This window comes from Vanellus vanellus, assembly GCF_965231255.1.
Source record: "Vanellus vanellus genome assembly, chromosome: Z".
Lineage (NCBI taxonomy): Eukaryota > Metazoa > Chordata > Aves > Charadriiformes > Charadriidae > Vanellus > Vanellus vanellus.
The window spans coordinates 52,937,758-52,958,948 of NC_138908.1; the positions used below are offsets into that span (position 1 = coordinate 52,937,758).

The 21,191-nt window shown below is 38.2% G+C and overlaps 1 protein-coding gene across 1 annotated transcript in view; it reads left to right on the forward strand.

Moving 5' to 3' along the window:
• The window catches only part of TTC39B (tetratricopeptide repeat domain 39B), a gene marked incomplete at its 5' end in the record, with an annotated part of 61,320 nt that overhangs the window by 24,831 nt on the left and 15,298 nt on the right, over nt 1-21,191 (forward strand). The window contains 8 exons of the mRNA XM_082497986.1: nt 10,414-10,518; nt 12,962-13,093; nt 14,314-14,390; nt 15,523-15,590; nt 17,194-17,258; nt 17,427-17,532; nt 18,904-18,969; nt 20,638-20,746. Coding sequence (XP_082354112.1) covers nt 10,414-10,518; nt 12,962-13,093; nt 14,314-14,390; nt 15,523-15,590; nt 17,194-17,258; nt 17,427-17,532; nt 18,904-18,969; nt 20,638-20,746 — 728 coding nt within the window. The remainder of the gene's footprint in view (nt 1-10,413; nt 10,519-12,961; nt 13,094-14,313; nt 14,391-15,522; nt 15,591-17,193; nt 17,259-17,426; nt 17,533-18,903; nt 18,970-20,637; nt 20,747-21,191) is intronic.

Below are 21,191 nucleotides of genomic sequence, written 5' to 3' on the forward strand. Positions count from 1 at the left end.
ACTATATGGGTAAAAAAAGTTAGCATTTATTATACTGATCAGATAGCTGTGGTTTATAGACGTTCTATATTAATGATGATAATAGCCTATCACAGGCGGTGATTTGTGTGTGTTGGAAATAATTTCAAACTTCTAGCTTTATGTATTAAGGTTTTTCTGTTGTCTGATTATAAGTGGTGTTGACATCTGAGTTTTAGATGAAATGGTAAAACAGTTTGAAAAAAGTTTTCTGTTTACGATAGAAAAAACTGATGATCATGTGGTCTTATATCTTTCCCTGATTATTTTTAAACTAACACATCAGGTTAAGAATCCTTTTTTGTTCATAAACTGGAAGTGATTGGCAATTTAAAAATACTGTGATGCCTTTAATGTAAAGGATTTAACATGCTTTAATTTGTTAGCTGCAAGAAACATCTAAATGTGGGAAAGGTTACTCACTTTGATTCCACCTTTCTGACTTGCTCTCCAGATGTGAGGAAGACATAGCATGCGTACAGATAGAAGAATAAAATACAGCCTCATGGAGGCTTGCTTGATGCGCCTTGCTTTTTCAGAGCCTGATTCCTGTACCCAGCCAGCAAGATATTGGAAGATATGTGCCAGCTCTGGCATAGTGTGGGTGTGAGGGTTGTGTGCAGTTCCTTACTCAGGTCAGTAGTCCTCAAAGAGAATGACACATGCTCTGCTTTTGTGAGGGTTCCTTAGATTCAAACTTGATACAGAAATCGTTCATGAAACTCGTGCATCTCTGCTTGTATTTATAAACAATCAAACAGAGACAAAACCACAACAAAACCAGACAGAAGGCCTACACTTTTGAGTTTTAGGAGTAGTTCCTTGCAATAAGAACAATACCCAGCGTAACTAGAAAGCTACTGTCTTTGGTTTTATGAACATTTCCTAACGTAGGATTTTACTACCAAGGACCATGTAAGCCTTCAGCCACATTTCACTGAACTATCCTGAAGATAAAATGTGAACGTAACGGCATATCTCAGTAGGATTTGGCAATAAGCTTATTTTATGTTTGCTTTCACTTCATGTCATAGAACTGTTGGTGGGTATTTGTAATGAGTAGTGGTGCCACCTCCTGCTCTGTGGTAGATAGGTAGTACCCCTGCAAAGCATCTCACTGTTTATCTGATGAGATTTATACTTGCATTGCAACTTGGTGTCTGTGCAAGGGATAGATAAAAGTGATAGCAAATAACATTGTCCCTTAGGAAATGGTCCAAACTAGATTTTGGCACATCACTAAGCAGAGTAGTGAAGCATTACTGTTGGCTTGTATGAGTGATGGATGAGAAGGATAAGACGAAAAAGATTTTTCTTCTCAAATGTCTAACATAATGGTGAGGACTACTATGCTTTCAAAATGTGAAGAAAATTGTTTGAAGAGATATTTCCAGATAGCAGAACTAATAGCTGAGTTTTCTCTATGCTTGCTCAGATACGATGGATACACATGGATATACATTACTGTTAATGTGAAAGCAATTCCTGTTGGAAGTTGTGAGTCTTTGCAGTTGCTTGCTGCATATATATAAAAAGAAGGCCAAATGCAGTCCTATGATAGATTTTTTTCAAGGACTTAAACATTCAAAAACGTTCATATGGAGATAAGCAATCCTGGAAACATTTCACAGAGACAGGAGACCACCATCTATTTGGAGGAACATTAAATAGATACTAAGAATCATAGTTCAGTGATGCTGAAGGTAGAGATGTTTCTTATCTGTTACCCATGGACAGAGACACTAGTTTGCTTTTTCTACTTAAAGCTTATTGGAATAATCTGCCAGCATACAGTGGTAAGATGTTGACTCATAAGATGAACTGGCATACACTGGTGAAGGATAAAATAATTGATAAAATAATTGAAGTTGTTATATGTTGTTATTTTATAGGGCTACACAGAAAGAAAATCTCTCTATTATTGTATAGGATGACTGTGTTTTCCCTTCACTGAGACTGAAGAGAGAGGAGTAGTAGTAGACTACTACAGGACTTTCTATGCTTGAATAGAAAATGACTGGCAGAGCTAAGAACCTGTTCATTACCAATTGAATCATTCTTAAAGCATGGCTGTTCAATGCTGCAGAATTAAGAATGGAAACATCCTTGATCTAACGACACACTGCTAATCTGAGACATAGGTCAAAATTAAAAACACAGCAAAATGAAGGATGCCAGGGACAGAAGTCCTTCATGCTGCAGTAACACAAAGTGTCTGGGTGATGTGGTGGAGGCAGTTGTTAATATTTTTGGATCTTTGCTAAATAGTAAGACCAGCCAAGAGGACATCAAGTACACTTTGACGCGTAAAGCCATGCAAGAAATGAACATGAAGTAATGATTAATGATGTCTCTGTGAGCTGCAAACTGTGACCTCTGATACCGTAGTTTGAGTACAGCTTTTGATCTTGGCTGGGAGGAAGTCCTTCAGGGAGACAGGGGGTTCCAGCCCCCCAGGACTCTGTTGAAGGCTCAAGTTGTTTTATGCTAAGCACGCATGAAAGTGGACATCAGCACAGAGCTCAGTGCTACGTGTGTGGAAGAAGCACAGTGTGCCTGCACAGTAGTCCCCTCATTGAGGGAGAGAGATGAAGAGAGATCTTGTCAACTAAAAAGCATCAGAATCACTATTGTTCTTGGACATTGCAGGGGATCGATACGCTTAATGTAGAGCAGCATTCAAAAATGCCCTCAGCCACCTAGCTAAGAAAATGGAGCTGTTGAGTAGATTCTGGTGAGGATCAGCTGCTATTTACCATTAAGAAGTCGTGTCCTGGCTGTTTGAGATGCATGGCAAGGTAATAACTCTTTTTAACATGGTAGAACATAAACAGATATTCATCAGTACAAAGGGAAAGATCTACTTAAGAAAGTACAGAAGTGTTCTGAATAGCGACAGTGAGTATAGGTTTTTGACGGTATATTAGGACTATTTGACTTACCATCTTCCTGTGGAGGACAAGAACTGCCTGAGAACAATACATTTTAATGCTCTTGTGTCATCATTAACTTTGGCAGTAAATACTCTAGCAGATGCCTGCATTTGTGTTACTCAAGAAGAGTGCTGCAGATGGTAGTTTCTTGCTTCCCTACCTGTTGATACTGTGGTTGACATCCAGAATAGTTTTCGTTTGACTTTAAGCAAACAAATGTCTCTCAAAGATTCTTCTGATGAAGCTTCTGTAAGTGTTAAGGGTCTCCTGTCTGTTATTTCCTGGGAAAGCGTTCTCTTAGATGCATTACATCTCATTTTCTTGATATTTATCATCAAAATAGCATCCTCTCTGTAGACACCTTTCCCCCGATTTCTAGAAGACCTTTTTTTTTAGTCCTTTTGTTTGTCAGACATGCATCTTAAGTGTTTCAGGCTTTTGTGTTTTTTTTTTTCCACTCAAGAGGTTTTACTTTGCTCCCACTAATAGCTTCAAACTTTTTCAGTAAATGTAACCCAGTGAGACTTTTGTAAGCAAGAAGAGTAGCTGTACAAAACCAACTCGCTGGCAATGAAATGTTTATCAGATGAGGCTGATTATTTTGGCTGTGTTGTAAAAGAGCCAACAAATAATTCAGAAGTTTTAAAACTAAATTCTGCAATCCGTATCCATGCAAAGTACTGCTTACACATTTAAGTGCAGTTAATGTTAATTAGGTGAGCTAAGTCCTAAATACAGAATTTAAAATGTGGAAAATACAGTTAGATTAAAGGTAAATTTTTCTGCAGTTCTCTTATTTCTAGCTCCTGAATCACCTTTCAGGAGAGGAGTTAGTAGATCATTGCACCAGGGATGCTTGTATTAAAAGCTGACTAAATCTCTTGCAGATACAAAGACGGCAGCATGTACCAAGCCAATACTTAAATTTAGCTATATAGGTGCCTTTCAGGAGTGCTTTTACAGTGAGCCCTGGCATGGACAGATAGGTGTTAATGCCTAACTCATTACATGTTTAAATAACTTCCTTTTAAATGCTAGAGCAATGACTTTTTTCATTTATTTTAGGCTAGTAGTTATGCTTCCTTTTTAATTAATCTGTAGGGAAAAGAAGGAAAATGGCTTAATAAGATGTAAGCTGTTTTGACATTTTAAATTACTAATTTTGCTTTGTGTACATCCTAAGGATTGTCATCCTAATAGTGAATATTCCAATACATCTCAGGGTTTTCAGTTGCACTTAAAGAGTTGTGGTAGATGGCTCGATGTCCAAGTGGAGACAAGTGACGAGTGGCATTCCTCAGGGGTCGGTACTGGGACCTGTGCTGTTCAACATCTTTGTTGGCCATATGGACAGTGGGGTCAAGTGCACCCTCAGCAAGTTTGCCGATGATACCAAGCTGTTTGGTGAGGTAGACATGCTGGAGGGGAGGGATGCCATCCAGAGGGACCTGGACAGGCTGGAGAGGTGGGCCCAAGCCAACCTCATGCAGTTCAACAAGGCCAAGTGCAAGCTCCTACATCTGGGCTGGGGCAATCCAAAGCACAAATACAGGCTCAGCAGGGAATGGCTGGAGAGCAGCCCTGAGGAGAAGGGCCTAGGTGTGCTGATTGATGAGAAGCTCAACATGAGCCAGCAGTGTATGATTGCAGCCCAGGAGGCCAACCTGGGCTGCATCAGAAGTGTGCCAGCAGGTCAAAGGAGGTGATTCTGCCCCTCTACTCCACTCTCGTGAGACTCCACCTGGAGTACTGCATCTAGCTCTGGAGTCCCCAACATAAGAAGGACATGGACCTGCTGGAGCGTGTCCAGAGGAGAGCCATGAGGATGATCGGAGGGCTGGAGCACCTGTCCTATGAGGAGAGGCTGAAAGAGTTGGGGCTGTTCAGCCTGGAGAAGAGAAGGCTCCGGGGAGATCTTATTGCGGCCTTCCGGTACCTAAAGGGGACCTACAGGAGAGCTGGGGAAGGACTTTTTACTAGGGCATGTAACGATAGGATGAGGGGGAATGGCTTTAAACTAGAAGAGGGCAGGTTCAGATTGAACATTAGGAAGACGTTTTTCACTTTAAGGGTGGTAAGGCACTGGATCAGGTTGCCCAGGGAGGTTGTTGAGGCCCTATCCCTGGAGATGTTTAAGGCCAGGCTGGATGTGGCCTTGGGCAACCTGGTCTAGTGGGAGGTGTCCCTGCCTATGGCAGGGGGAGTTGGAACTTGATGATCTTCAAGGTCCTTTCCAACCTAAACCATTCTATGTTTCTATGATTTCTATAGCAGTTCCAAGTAGTTGACTAGAAGAAGTTGACTACTTAAAGCTGCTAACAACTTCCTTATGGACTGTAATGGAAAAGGTTCATGAGTAGCTCAGCACCAAGCCCAAGAGTCCTAAGCTATTTTTGGAATTCAAAAGACTTACTCTTTTTTCATATAATAATTTTGAAATAGAAGTGAGAAGATGGCTTTTCTCAACACACAACATTTTTCTAATTTATCTTTAAAGTACTTAGACAGTAATACGGTGGTGTTTTATTTCGCTTGTAATATGACATTGTTTTCTTTGTGTAACACCCAATATAGCACACTTTTATTTCTTTGTTTTTGTTTAGAAGTGAACTGTATTCACTGGGTGTAAAATCCATAGTAGTTCCACTGAGGTAGTGTTAATTTGGTCTACTCCAGGATAAATTAAAGCATATGCTCATCTGAGGTGATAAAATGTGCTACGTTTCTGTCGATTCTAGGAAACTGTATGTGGAGGTGGGGGAAAAAACTGAGATTGCCAGAATAAGACTGAGTCAGAAGGAGAAGAACATGAATCAGAAGGAGTGTGAGTCAGCATTGCTCACCAAACTGTTCATCAGTCTGCTAACTTGCTGTAGAAGTTGGTTTGTGATGTTTTGGGAGGAGAGGAGGACATGTGCTTTTTCCAACCTTCTGCATAGAAATATTCCTTGTCTGCCAGCGAAGATAGCCAAGTTGCTTCTGAGTCAGTATGCTCCTTTCTTCTGACTGTTGTGGTATCAAGTTGTGAATCTGAGTTGGAGTGGTTCCTTCTGGTTATGTTCCTGTGCTGTAGGATGTAGGAAAACAGTAGAAAATATATGTGAAGAGTAATTAAATAGGAGTGAGACTCTTTGGCAGAGGATATGATTCACTTACCATAAATGAGAGTCTGAGAAAACTGTCTTCCTAAGTTTTTTATTCAAGGTGGCAGAATAATTTAATGAGCTTGCTTGATGTAAGGATCAGGTAAATATATTGACGTAAGGAATACCGTTTGCATTGTCTACAGGCTTTTGTCTCACATAAAGGCAGCAGAATGGGAGCTAGTGCGCAACACAGGAAAAGAACATGCCAGCAACATGCTGGAGAGATCTGCTGCTTACCCATTTAACAGGAAAAGATAGTTTTGACAGGGTGTGAGGGCTATGTTTTAAGGAACCTTATTTACGGAATCGTTTTAGAAATATTGATACCTACCCTAGTGATGCTAGAGTTGGTGGTGTGATGGCATTTGAGAGCCTGATGGCTAATGGTCCTCTCTGATAACAGCTGAAAAGGCAGCATGTCCATGGCTATGTTCTACAAAATAAAGATTAGATTTTTTCTTCCAAAGGGAGATCCAGCAGTTACTGATTGCTGGGTATGAAGTCTGCAGTTTTACAGCATAGAAGTAAAGAATATGTGTTTCTTCCCACTGAGATAAGGCCTAGTGAAGCAGTGGAAACAGGACATTGCCCTTACATCTTGATCCTTGCATTCAGAAAAACGGTACAGCAGTGGGGCACTGTAATACTTTATTTGTTTGCTGTTACTTTTCACATCCTCCTAGCTAGAGTAAGAACGCATTCTTGCCATCTAGTAGATCTCAACTTTGATGTCTGTATTTTTCTTTTAAGGCAATCACTGCAAATTTGTTATTTAAAAAAGAAAATACTCTCCCCAACCCCCTCCTTTCTTGACAAATTATTTGAAAGCAATTAGCTGTTTTTTCTAGTGGCAAAGACACTAACTGGAATGCATAGTCTAACCAGGCACGTACTGAGTGAAACGTAGTTTCCTGAAAACAAAATGTGGAATGAGGATATAGACGCATGGGGATACACTGTGGTGGTGATGGCATGTTATTGAGGGACTAACTCAGGTCCTTACTTGCATACCAGAAAAAAAAAAAAACAGCCTCTAAATCTAGCTAAAAATAATTTTCTTTTAAATTACTTGCTAGCAGATGGTATACATGGAATTAGCTAATAAATTGGGTGTTTTAAAAAAAACCTTTCAGTCATTATAAATGAGTCTCTTTTTTATATCTTACCACTGTTCTTTGAAGGGCATACTATTTAAGACATTTGAAGAGGACCTGGAAATGTTTACATTTCTCTACTTGTATAAATGTTTTAATTTGGACAGATTTGTTTACATATTCAGAGTCTGAATGCACTCATTTACAATTGCTTTCTTCATATGTGTTTTGATAAATGTTTTAATTCTGCTTTACAGAGCAGGAAGTATAGGATCTTAAGAATACTTGCTTTTGATGACTTTTGTTAACAGGAAACCTTTAACTGGTTGAGCAGATTTAGCGTGAAGTGCTAAGTCCATTCTTTTGCCAAATAGGTGGGATGTTTTGTAATTTAGAGTCTGTGGTTCTCTTGATCCAGGCTCTGGAAAGAACTTTGCTTTGGGAGTATGAAGAGGTGTTACAGGCTGAGGCTTTGGCAGGTATCCGAACTAAATGCTCAGCCAGGTTATTTTGTTTTCTGGATGTAGAAGCTAGAATGTGCGAGATGAGTTGGCAGTTGGCTTTGGTAGGTTGTGTCTTTTTACCTAAGCTAAAGTATAGAAGTTGTGACTTTGCAATGTGAGGAGACAGAGATATTCTGTGTGTCTTCTCCATGGCTCTCTGGGTTCATTTTTCAGGAAGGAATGGTGGAAGGTGCCTCTGTGTTAGAATTGTAAGGCAATTTGCATTTTGGCCTGTAAATCCATGCAAGACATGAACATGACGTGATGATTTGCATTTACAATTTCATGTCAGATGTTCTAATTTTTCAAAGATTGTTGAAGTTAGATCTGAGAAGTGCGAAGTCCCCTGTTAATTTCAGTGCAAGCACCATCATGAATATAAAAAGCCATGTCCACTGAAATGTGAAGAAAGTTCTTAAACCCTACATGACCTACAGCAAACTGCTGCATTCTAATAAAAATTCACACACTCTCCTTTTCCCTCATCAAGGAAGAGTCAAATGGAAGGAATTAATTGTGGTATTTGAGAGAGAGGGGAGAAAGTAAAAAATCAAAGCAATTAAGCAAACGGTATTAAAAGGGGAAACCAAAAATTGCGCACGATCCTGTTGAGTTCATAGTGAAAATGGTGTCTCATTTTGTAACTATCTTGGAACAATGCTGCTACTCGATTTTTTTTTTTTTTTTTTTTTTTTTTTTTTTGAGAAGTGTGTTTCAGAAACTTTTGACATAGTAGCTGTAGCGGGGGAAATTTGAAAAATAAAGCTATGGATTTACTCAGATATACTTCTGTCATTGAGTAGCCTTGATTATCAAATATCTTGCAAAGATGAATCACACAGGCTTATAAAAGATTTAGAACTTTGAAAATGAAACAAACAAACAAACAACCCAAACCACAAAATCCTCCACTTTTTTACAGTTCAATTGTAACACTTCAGTTTAAAGTAGCCTCAAAGCTAAGGTTTATAGTAAAACCAGTGCATTATATTTAAATACGCAATGGGAAGCTTTCTGAATAAAAATAAAATACCATAATATATTCCTAGAAATAATGAAACTGCCTTGTAGAAAATGATTGCCTAGATAACAGGTTAATTAAGATTACCTGGTGTAGTCTGAATTATACAACACAAAGGTACAATTAATATTTTCCAGTGCAGTCTAGGATATGAAGAATGGTATACAAACAATAACAAAATCCTAACTTTTTCTGTCTCCTTGCAGGAAGACAAAAGGTACTGTTATTGCTTTACCTAAAGGATTTTTATTTGCTATTGGGGCTTGTGTGTTTATACATAGACCTGCAAATGCTTCAGCTTTTAACAACTGTAGGATTTTGCTATGTAAAACTACATAAATCTTAAAATTCTGTACGTCACAATCAAGTTGAATCCCAGTATGAGAGAAAATGAAGGTCTTTAATTTGTCTTTAAAATTGTTGGTAACAGTCTGGTGGTAAAACTGCTGGATTTCAACTGCTGGGCAATTCACTACTTCGTTATGAAGGGCAGGATTTGCCCCTTCGTATGTTCAATAATAAATACCGAGTAGTTGCCAGGTATTGAATTAGAGACTTTGTTTTTATACAGAAGGTGAATTTTAAGTATTGCCACTATTAAAATTACAGAAAATAAAGCTGAAAAGAGTTCTGGGATGTCATCTAGCCATGTCCTAATTTTCTGCCTTAGAAGGGATGGAAAAAACGGAGCCAATGTTTTTAAAGCTTTTGGGTGATGGAGAGAGGAGGAGGGTAGGGGAAGTTGATGATTTTGTGTGAAAAGCTGTCCAGTCATATTTTCATGTCCCCCTTTTCCTTGATTTGTTTTTTGTGTGTGTGTTACTGTCCGATTTAGAGCAGCTGCACTCCTCTGTTTTTTCTCTTCTTAAATTCCTCCTTCAGGGTTCTTCTCTTCTGGTCAGCACTTAAATATTCGTCTCATTGACATGATCTGTTGCTTATCACTGCTTAACCTTACTTGGATAAAGCCTAAAACTGTTGTTTTAAAGCTGTAGACAGATCATCTTTTCCTGATCCAGCTGTGCACGTTGGAGGCTGTGTAGCTTCTTGGTAGTCGTCACTACCACGAGTGCCCAGTTTGTCACCAGTTCTGCCCAAGGAGCAATTTGCGAGTGCTCCCAAGTCTTTCAGACAAAACTGTCTGAGGTAGCAGTTTTGTTAGATGGCTTCCTCTTCAGCAAGTGTAAGTGACTTGACTTGAAGTGAATTAGGGAGAACAAAAGCTTTTGGCATAGCTGCAGGCTTCTGACAGGACTATTTTTGGCATAGCTGTTTGCAGAGTGAGCCTCTGTTTACTGCTTTCTTGGATGAAAACATTATTTTGTCATCTCTTGAGGTTTAGATCTGAATAGAGTCTGAAACTGCATTTTTACTGATGTGGAGAATTGAGAGCTTGGACACGGTGATAAGTTTTGAGTATTTGTGTTATATAAGTAGCAGTAAAAATTACTCCAGTGCATATCGACTGGTTAGAAAAAGGAGGACAAAGCCATAAACATCACTTAAATAAGCAAAGAGGGCATACCCATGTAGCATGGATAAAGTGTTAAGCATATGACTTGTTTTTGTAAAGCTAGATTTTAAAAACAAGTAATAAAATTGCTATGAAAGACCTTCTGTGTTATGTAAGGGGAAAAAAAAATCTTTCAATTTTGTGTTTATGTTTACAGTTTGACTAAACTAAGAATCTTTTTTTAGGGCATCCAAGATGGATCTCAAGTGTGCTCTGGAAGAATGTTCAATGGCACTGAACTTATTCCTAAACAATAAGTTCTCTGAAGCCCTGGAACTTCTTCGTCCATGGTAAGGTCCTGTTATTTGCTGAAATTACTGTGTAACAGATAGTGCACAGTATGCTATCTGGTAGCTGAAAATTAATTTAAGGCCTCTGAAGATACTAGTTTTCATTTATTCCCTTTTGTCTAAAGGCATTTCTCAGTATCTTTGGATTTTAGCAGTGCACTTGTTTCTCCTTAAGATTATAGCAAAATCTGTTGATGAAGCACTGAATATTCAGTTAGAAAATTATTCAGTGTCTCTCTAATCCAAGAATCTGTACAATGGAACTGCTTTTGACAAGACAACAAAGCTGGAACAAAACTCCAGAATTACATTTGAGTCACAGTAGTGTTTACCCTTAAAGCCCACCTTTTGCTCTTCTGACTAGTTCTGCCTGTCCCCCTGTTGCCTTTGCCCCACTGAGAAGAGAAGCATGGCAGTGCAGATGTTGGGAACTAAGGAGTAGTGGAAGGTTCACTACTCCCTAAGGAGTCGTGAAAGGTTCGTATGGTAAACCTAACTTACCTGTGACTGCGTGGGGAGGCAGTCTGGGTGGCTGTTCTTCAGGTCTGGGATCTGAATCCCATTCACTGTTCTTCTGTCTGTCTCTCAAAGATGTGTATGATGTTGAGGGATGTGTCAATGAGAAGGGTCTGTAGCTTGTGTTAGTAGAGCGAGGTAAAGATCTCTCTCTGCCGTTTGGTGATAAGACAACTGGATTAAGAATGATGGGTTGGTGGTGTTAGGTCAGTTGTGTGGACAGGTGGAAGAACGACGTTAAATGGAATCTTGGGAGGATGACATAGCTGTCCAAGTGTTTGCTTTTAGTGGTATGGAGAGCTCAAGTGTAGAGGAGGTAGGCAGGAATAACACCGTTTCAAATTACCTAAGCTCTTTTCTGTAAACATCGTGCATTAGTAATAGAGCAATGCTTTGAGAAGGCCCATTTGCACTTGTGTATGCTAAAACTATTTTTGGGTAGTATTGCAAAATACTAAATTCTACATGCAAGGACTGTGCATATGTGTATGACTAAATGTGCACACACACACTCATTACCCAAATTCTTTTTGTATGTTTCATACATATTTCATTTTGTGTAGTAAACCAAAAAATCCCTTGTTTCATACAATAGTGTTCTAATGTACAGTGAAGTATTTGTTTTAGTTGAAGTTTACTATGGAGAAAAAAAATATTCTACACTCCACAATTTTGATGCTTTGAATCCCTGGCAGCTACTAGACTTTGAGCTCATCATAAAGCATATACAGCTAATCTGCAAAGGAGGACCTAGCCTAGCAAGGAAACAAAAAGCCATCTTTAAAAAAGAAAAAAACCCAATTGCTTTACTGAAAAATAGCCTTTTAATGAAAGTTAAACTTAAGCCCTAAATCACGTAAAAGTTTTAGGGACAGTGTTGATATATTTAAGAAATAAACACGTAGCCCATGGGTCTGTCTTCCTTGACTCTGCTAAAATTTCCTGTCTTCAGAAACTACATTTGGCAAGTGACTCCTTGATTTAGGGGGAAGAAAAAAGTTGAGGAAGCTGGAAAGGATCCAACAGAGGGTTAGTAGCACGGCTAGAAGGCTAGACCATAAGACTCATTGAGATTGTGAGAGCTCGGTTTGTTGTAGTTTGGCAAAAAGGAGACTTGGTGATTAAGCTAATACCAGTCTGGAGCTATCAAGGGGAAGTTGCAAAGACAGACGTCCGTCTCCATAGTGCCAGGTGGTAAAACAAGAGGTAGTTGCCACAAGTTGAGGCTTAGGAGATTCAAATTGGATGTTTGGAAGAGGGTACATTGATAGTACAGTACCGGAGAGGCCGCCTGGGGGCCTCATTTTTTTGAACCTCTTGAAGCTTGGTTAGACAAAACCTGAGTTTGCCTGATGTAACCTTGGCAGTAGTGGTGCTGCAACTAGTAGGTTTGACTACATGACCTCCAGTAGCCACTTTCCAAGAACAATCTTTTTTTTTTTTTTTTTAATTGTGTAATTATGTTGTGAAAGCCAGGCCTTTTATGCAGGGCTGAGCATGTGTGTACTGTTTTTTTTCTGTGACACAAATGCAGATTGTTGTATCTTTGGATAAAGTAGTAATGTTACAATGATGTCCTTACTTCTGATGTTAAGTGAAAGCAGACAGACGAGTATTTATGTCAAGGCTTAATTAGCTAAATTAAATAGATATACCAGCGGACTATAAATGGCATATAATTAAGTGCAAGTGTTTGCGTAACCCAGTTTGGATATTTTCTGGAACTTGCTGTGACAGTATCCTGTGGAGGCAGATGCATAGCACCCAGTGGAAGATGATACTTGCTAGGTTATACTGTCACTTCCATTACTTTCCTACTTTATACTTTTTTCTTCTCACAAATTAAGGCAAGTGCCTTATTGTTTAATTTTGTACTGTAATTCAAAGTTTTGCCTAAATGCACAAGATTTATATATGTTTGCCCTAGGTCTAAAGATAGTATGTACCACGCCCTTGGGTACAGCACTATTTTAGTTATGCAAGCTGCTATGACCTTTGAACAGCAGGATATACAAATGGGAATTTCTACAATGAAGGAAGCTTTGCAAACCTGCCAAAGGTAAGCCCAAGCAATGAACATTTATGAGGTACTTAATCCACTAAATGTTCTTTGTAAGCTATCCCAGCTGTCTGTACGCTTTCAAAGCAGGCTATTGTCAGACATTTATCATCACCTCCTTAGCAATGGCAAAAGAAAAGGAAACGGGACAAAATTACCAGGTGCTACCTGAAGAAAATAAAGGGTCGGCAGTTTCTGCCATTTTCAGGTGTGCTGTCAATTCACAGTTTCATCTGAACTATTTTGTTTAGTATGTTTGAAGATTAGGTGCCTCTTTGTACTTTGGATAGTTTCAGTGAGGACCACTGTCTCTGCAGGATACACTTCTATGCATAAGTGCTCTGATCTAGTCTGTCACAAAACTCATAAAAATGTGAGGTAAAGGCAATCAAACTCTCAAAGGTGAAGAATTGCCAGAACTACATGTGGCTATTAAGCCACAATGTATGTGGTTTTGGTATGCATTATGTTAACCTGTAGTGTCATAATTGCGTCCTCAGGATCCTATGCTTTTCAGTGTGCAGAATAGTGTAAACAAATGATAAGCTAATGCTCAGTATTTATAATTAATGACTTCCTGGCTTACAAAATACATTCCTTTTCTGAATGTAGAATTGTTTCTTTAGCTTCTTCATAAAGCTGAGTTGTTTGTAAATAGTAGCGAATTAATTTCTGGAATGTCATACTAAAATAAACTAACAATTTATAACATGGACGGTTGAGATCTGTTGAAAGTAAAATATGGGACTGTTTTGGCATCATATCTGCACAAACCACCATAAAATACTGAAGTATTAGAGCTCCTTTTGATTTTTTTATTCTTTTTTATTCTTGTTTTTTTAAACTTAGCGCAAGTTTAAGAAACAGAAAAAAGTAATCCATAAAACTTTGAAGCCCAGTTCAATGGCTTCCCCAGTGTCACAGAGACTTCTGCAGCTGGTGGGTGGAAGTGGGGTGGAAGCTATTGTACACTTGAAGTAGGTTAAATGCATGCTTGGAACATCAGTCAAGGTTGGATAGGCTTCTGAACCTAGCTGCATACTGCTGGCCATGATTAGACGACTCAAAAATTTCAAACTACTGGCAAATCATCTCTTTACTAAGAATGTCTATGAATTGTGGTTGGAAATGTTTGAGTTGTAAATAATTAAGTTCAAGTTTGTGTTGAAATGTTGCTCATGCTGCGTGGATTTCTTTTCTTCTGTGTACAACTGATTTAGATTCCGAAAAAGAAACACAGTGGTGGAATCCTTGTCCAATCTAGTTTCTAAACAGCCAGCAGATCAGTTGACTGAAGGTAAGTAGTTTATAATAAAATTGAAATAACAAAGTGAAAAAAGCTCAAAAACATCCTACCAACATGTATTAATAATGCTTAACCACCTGTATGGTGGTTTTTTGAATTTGAATGCAAAGCTTCTCAAAATGGGGGATTCAGCCCCATTTTTTTTTTTTTTTGGCTCTGAGTATGCATGAATTAAGAAATGAATGCCTCTCACAACGCATTATAGGAGTGAAGAGAGACTTTTTTTTTTTTAAACTTAAGACAGGTCCCAAAAGTTTAAGAATCATTGGTGCTGTGGAATAAGTCCTTATCATTAATTGCATTGGAATCTGAATATATTAACAAGTTTTGTGCTTGTCTGTTTTGCCTTAAGGTGTTTTGGGAAATGGTATCAGTACATTGTTCATGGCTCTGAAAATGCCGATCTCCTATTTCTGATTCGGGCAGAATCAAGTATGCATTTTTTTCTAACCTGACACAAAAGAATCCTCTTTGATACCGGACACGTCAAACTCACCATGTGTGCACTGTACATGCAGCAGCCTTGTGCATGTGGCTGGTCTTGCAGCATGGGTGCAGAGTAACTCCTGTCGTGTGTGTTGAGTCAGATGTAATTTAGTGCTGCATGGGGACAGAAAGTCTGCCTGGTGCGTTCATTTTGCTGAGCATGACTTGGTGAAAACCTGCTCATAATGTCTTACTGGACTTTGAAAAAGCCTGAGCCACAGTGAGTGTTACCATTAATCCGTAAAAGTTTTTTCTAAGACATGGAAGGAGGGTTGGAAGAACTAGTTGCTGTAGGCCGATATTTAAACTTAAGATCAATGGAAGGTACCTGAGATCATCTACCAGAATGACAAGTAGCTTTTGCCCTAGTCTGAAGTCAGCTCTGGCAAGATCAAAGATGTTGTCTGAGGAAAAGAATAGAAATAGAAGACTATTTTTAGCTAGCTTCCCAATTACTACTTCTGTTGGGATTTGGGTATTACAGCTATTATTCAGCAGTTATCAAAACAGCAACAGCAGAATCTTGCTTTTTTTTTTTCTTCTTTTCTTGGCAGCATTTTATTTGTTCCACTTACTCCAAAAAGAGAATATTGACAATTACTTCGCTGATAGTAAATAACTTTTCTTTCTTACATAGAGGAAATGCATGCTGAAATCTGCTATGCTGAATGCTTACTACAGAAAGCAGCTCTCACCTTCGTACAGGTAAAGTCAATTGTTTATTTTGTATCTCTGTGTAGCAGTTTAATGGGAAGATGTTAGTACTTGTAAAACAGCATTCCCACAACAGATATGCTATTTAAAAAACAAACTTTTTCCTAGCGAACGAGTGTTATTTCATGGCAGTGATTGAAGGTATGGCAAATTCTGTGCTACCCAGCAAAATCCTCTCTGTGTTCATATGAATAACCGACGATGTTACTCATACCCAGGAAGCAAAAACCTAAGGTATATTGCAGTCTTACACAGATGGTATGTTTAACTGACTTACCTCACACCTCACAGTGTCCAGCACTTGTTTAAAAAGATGTTCAAGTATGAGGAAATACTTGTTTGAAAGCACAAGTCTTTTTTCACACAAAAAGGATAGAATGTTTGCCATCTAACAAAGATGCAACTGGTGTGCATTTGTCTCTAATTCAGTATCGCTTTTCATTGCGCTTTTGACATGGTGTCAGGAACAATACAGTAATGAATTATTATAAAATGAGCAATCCTTAGCTGTACTGAAGTAATAATACACTTCACAAAAAGATCTACTGTTTAATACTGTCTAGTGCTTCTTGTTTAGCTTATGGTTCAGGGACTTCATGCTACGGTGTTTTCAAATTGGATTTGAAATTTGATTTCTGAAAACAGGAGTTGTTAGTCGTACTTTATTTTATGTGAGTGTTTTACAAATGTTTAATGAAGGTATTTTATATGAGGCACAAAGATAGTAAGATCAGGTGGACCGAAAAAGTTACTTTGGCAAAGTTTTATAAACCACTTAATACAGTACTTTGGACAGAAATGTCAGGAAATATTATTGATGGAATGCCAGTCTTTCCTATGACTTTCTCCTTTGCTAACCAAATTAGAAGCAACTGTCTTTTTGGAAGCAACCAGTTTTCCTTGGTTGATGATTCTGCGGCTTTTTTTGTGCTTTTTCATTTTCCACATCATATATGTTGTCCCCGAGGCTTTAAAAGTGCATTTCTGAAATTCCTGCACATGTTCCCCATCTGTATGAATTCCAAGAGAAAAAATTCTATCCTGTTGAATCTTACTTTTCAGGAATTTATTTTTGATGGCTAGTACATTGTGGCTTTACTTTGATTTTTCTGGAGGTTAATAAGAACATATGTTGGGTAGTACTTGTGGTTACTGTTGATCAGCAATGGGAATTCATGTGTTCAGAGGATTCTTTGGTTTGTCTTCTGCCAAGTCCTGGGCTCGCTTGTGTGTGTCAGAATTGGCATTTCAAAACTTTCTAAAAAGGTCCTACAGCACCATCTGGTGGAGAGCTTTCTTGTTTCATTTATAAGCATCGGAAATTCTGTTAAAAGTAACTGACTGACTTTTTTTCCCATCCCCCCTCTTAAGTTTTAAGGTTTGTAACATGCACCAGAGAAATGTTTCCCTGACAACTTAAAGCAAGTGTTAACATCAGTCTTAGAGATGAGTCTAATGACTGAAAAACATTTTTAATTTTTCCAATGACTGTTAAGCTATAAACAAACTTAAATTTAGCTGGAAGATTTTTCTGTATGTGTTACATGTAATAGCTGAATGCACATTTTTGTACAATTAACTTTTTTTCTTCCAGGATGAAAATATGATCAACTTTATCAAAGGTGGCCTCAAAATTAGGACGAGTTACCAAATATACAAGTAAGCCATTAGAAAACACTTAGATTTAGTGTTGGTGTAAGCAGGTGCAGTTGCATTAATGCCTGCAAAATAAAAATAAATATTTTTGTAGAAATAGTAATGATCATACTTCATATAATTTCTAAATCATGTTTCCCTTCCCTCCTTTTTTTTTTCCTGCATCAAAAGAGAATGTCATCAGGTTCTACAGATGACTCAGGGGAACAAAAGCAGAAATGAAACTTATTACCAGTTTGAAGGTGGAGTAAAACTTGGAATTGGAGCATTCAACTTGGTATGACTCTTTCAGACTACAGAAAGGCCATTGGGATAATTCTGTAGCATTCTTTCTTTGCAGATACAGTACTGTAATCCTGTTTTTAAAATTACGCATTTGTAAAATGGAGATACAGGCTTTGAAGGTTTTATGCAACATGAAAACAGCAGTGGCTTTTTGCATGCATGCTTTCTAGGAGCTTTCTACTAATTTACTCTGAATTCTGTTTAATTTTCTTGGACTGATTTATGTATGTATTTCTTAAAGCAGTTTACAGCTACCTGTGTGTAGCAGGAATTTTTAAGATGCTTATGCTTTGGTTACAGGATACCTGGAGTGATTGTTTTTATATTCCCCATGTATACCATTCTTTTGCTTTAGTGACATAGATAATTACAAATTCAGAAGAATGAGCAGTAGTTTACTGAGCGTGCGTGAATGAAAACTGAGTACATCCGCTAGCGTTTTTCTTTACAATCTACTACAGTTGCCTTTTCACATCTGTCGTGGCAACAGTGAGAGTTGATTTCTGCTGGTATGTTAATTTCTATGTCATTCCAGACTGGAGCTGGCGAGTTCTGAGTATGGTCAGTGTAACTAAGGTCTTCAAAACCCAAGCAACTGGTAGATGTCTGTGTTCATAAATGCTCAGACCTTCCCTATTCTTCATGAACTCTTCTCAGTAGGAAGCTTAACAGAAAAAGTCTCTGCTGGGCGGAATGTGTTAGGGAGAATGGAGCTTTCAAACACTGACCTTCAAAGAGACCTTCTTGTAATGCTTGTTGAAAAGGTGGTTGTGATCTTTCTATGTGTTCTGTAGTGTAGGATGTGGAGAATGCAGTTACAAGGGGAACAAAAAGTGCATGTAGTAGAGGGCTAAAAGATGATAACAATAGCTAGTATTTCTAAAACAAGTAGGCTTGCTAGTCTGCTAATTCAGTGTTCCCACAGTAGGAACAAGTAGAACTTTGTGATACCATTGTGTCATTTGATTTGGAGTAAAGGAAGATGACAATTGTAGATTGCAAGTACTACCAAAATAGATAATGCTTTCATTCTAAATGACCCACAATTTTCAAACAATTCTGATCAGCTGAAGACAGACAAATCGGTCATTATCTGAAGAAGCACAGCTGGACTCTGCCTTGCTGTTTCCATGCTGGATGATCATCAAAAGTCTTGAGTTTCCCTGAAGCGGCAGGCTGATTGTGTATTGTTGATTATGCATGTCTGTTTTCAAGTTCTTTTTGTGTTGTACTTTTTCACTAATGTAAAATGGCATTTAACATAGTAGCTGGCATTTTTGGCTCAGGTTTATAGTGGTTTTACTTTGGGGAAAAAAAAAAGTAAGTTTTTATTTATCTTGTTTTTGTTTGAAATGTATTTCAGATGCTGTCGCTTTTACCAGGAAGGATCCTCCGACTTCTAGAATTTATTGGATTTTCTGGCAATAGGGTATTGAATCTGCTATTTGTCTTTTCAAATTAGTCTTTTGTCAGATAAAGAATGGATGGATTTAACATCATATATTTCACACTAAAAGTATAATGATCTATATTGTTTATCAGTATTTTAGTGGTGTTAAAAAGATGAGAAGTGGGCTAGATGATGCAGGTGTAAAAGCACATATGGTGATATCCTGATCTTGAACAACCATGGGAGATGACCAGTCTGCTTCAGAGGGGCTTTTCCAATTGCGATTTTCTTTCCTCTTTCTGATACTTGAGGAGAGGATATCAGCTTTCTTTTCTATCCTATACAGCCAGAAATTAACGTTCCTCATACCAGTAACTGAGGCGAGAGTCACAGTTCTACATTTTTCCACCCAGAATCCCAGCCCATTTCTTTGGGAGAAGGAATTTTTGAATATCATGTGTCACACTGGAATCTCAGGCCATCTCTTTCTCATGGATGAGGAAAGTATTTGTAATCATAGCCTTGTTTTTGTAAATGCAGCTTTGATTTGTAAGTTTCTTACAGCCCTTTAAAACTCTTTTTGCCACCCATAAGAAATAAAAAAAAACCTAACAACAAACCAAACAAATCAACCCACAGAATTGTATGTAACTAAACTTCAAGTTATTAATGGGACAAAGAGTCATAATATGGTCTTATTGCTGTTAGTTTGGCCACAAATATGGTTCTGCTTATGTAAAATTAGACTTCAGTAGAGGCCTGTTCATTCTGTTTCTTCCTATGAAAACCTGGTTCATGCTGAAGCCCTTCCATGATGGACATTTTTGCCCTGACTTGAAAAGGCAATGAAAGCTGAAAGGAAAAGAACAACCAATTTTGGAATATTACCACTTTTTTTTTTTTTTTTGTATGGTGCTTGATTTCTCCTATAACTCATCAAGTTGCTGTGCAATAAAACTCCTGTTAAGTTAATATTTGTTTGAAGGCAAAGCTGTTAAAATCTGATACTATTCTGAAGAGCTACCTCTCTTGAGTGGGGAAGCTCTGAGCTCATCTCAACAATCCCCCAAGCAGTGAAGCTGTCATGTAAACTGGAAAGGATGGGAAGAAGTTTCACGTGTTAAGAGCTGAATAAGTCTACATTAATCTGGATTCCTTTTCTCAGCACACACAAATTCCATTGTAGCTTCTGGAAACGGGGCATCTAGAAGTTGGTGTGTCAGCAGAGGTAATATTTGGATCAGAACCTCAAAACAGTGTCTGACTTGCTGGAAGAGGATTGAGGATAACCAGGGATTTCTGTGAAGGAAGTCTCTTGCCTACAAATAGAACAGGAACAGTTGAGAGAGGTTTCTCACCAAGCATAGATTTAAAAGACGTTATTCTGAAGGGCTTATAGTCAGAAAATAGTGGGGAAGAGATGTATACCCGTGTGTCTGCATGGTCTGTGTGATGTTCCCATTTCACTAGAGCACTGAAATGCATGGGTAATTTTATTCAGTGTTAGCCTAATCTTCTCCTTGCTGTGTGCTATCAGCTGTGGCAGAACGGTTTTGGTAGAAGGTTTTATGGATCTGTGATAACAAAGTGGTGAATTACGGAATACTTACATCTGAAAGGAAGACTGGATTTGGGGGAGCCAGAAACTATTAAAAGTAACTCTGTATACTTATAGTTAATTCTGCATGTGTTTGTGATGTTTCTTAGGAGTTGGGCCTCTGTCAACTACGTGAAGGCGCATCTGGCAGCAGTTTGAGGGCCATTCTGTGTACTTTCACCCTGTTGGTTTATCATACTTACGTCTCCTTAATCCTTGGTGAGACCCACTGTGTAGCTGTTCAGTCATGCTGCACTTTATGATAGCTATTGTGATTTTTTTTTTGAACTGAATTTTGAAACTGTGGCCAATTAGCTTTGTAACAGGAGATAACTGTATACTTAATTATGATCTGAAATTAGTATCTCTGACAAAGCTATGTCTGCAGAAACAGTGAGGGTGGATACCATTATACCAACATCTTGTTCCATTTCAAGGGCTGTCTCAACATACAACAGCAAAATATCACAAAACACTTTTAAGTTTAGACAAGTCCTTATCGATAAATTAAAGTGAGATATTGTGAAAATTATCTCCAGAAAGAAGTCTGTACTCTCAAACAATTTACTTGGAAGTTCAAACGTAGAGAATTCATTGCTTTTGCTACATGGGGCTAAAAGTCACCATTAATTCTGTATGCATCTTTGACACATATTTTAATATT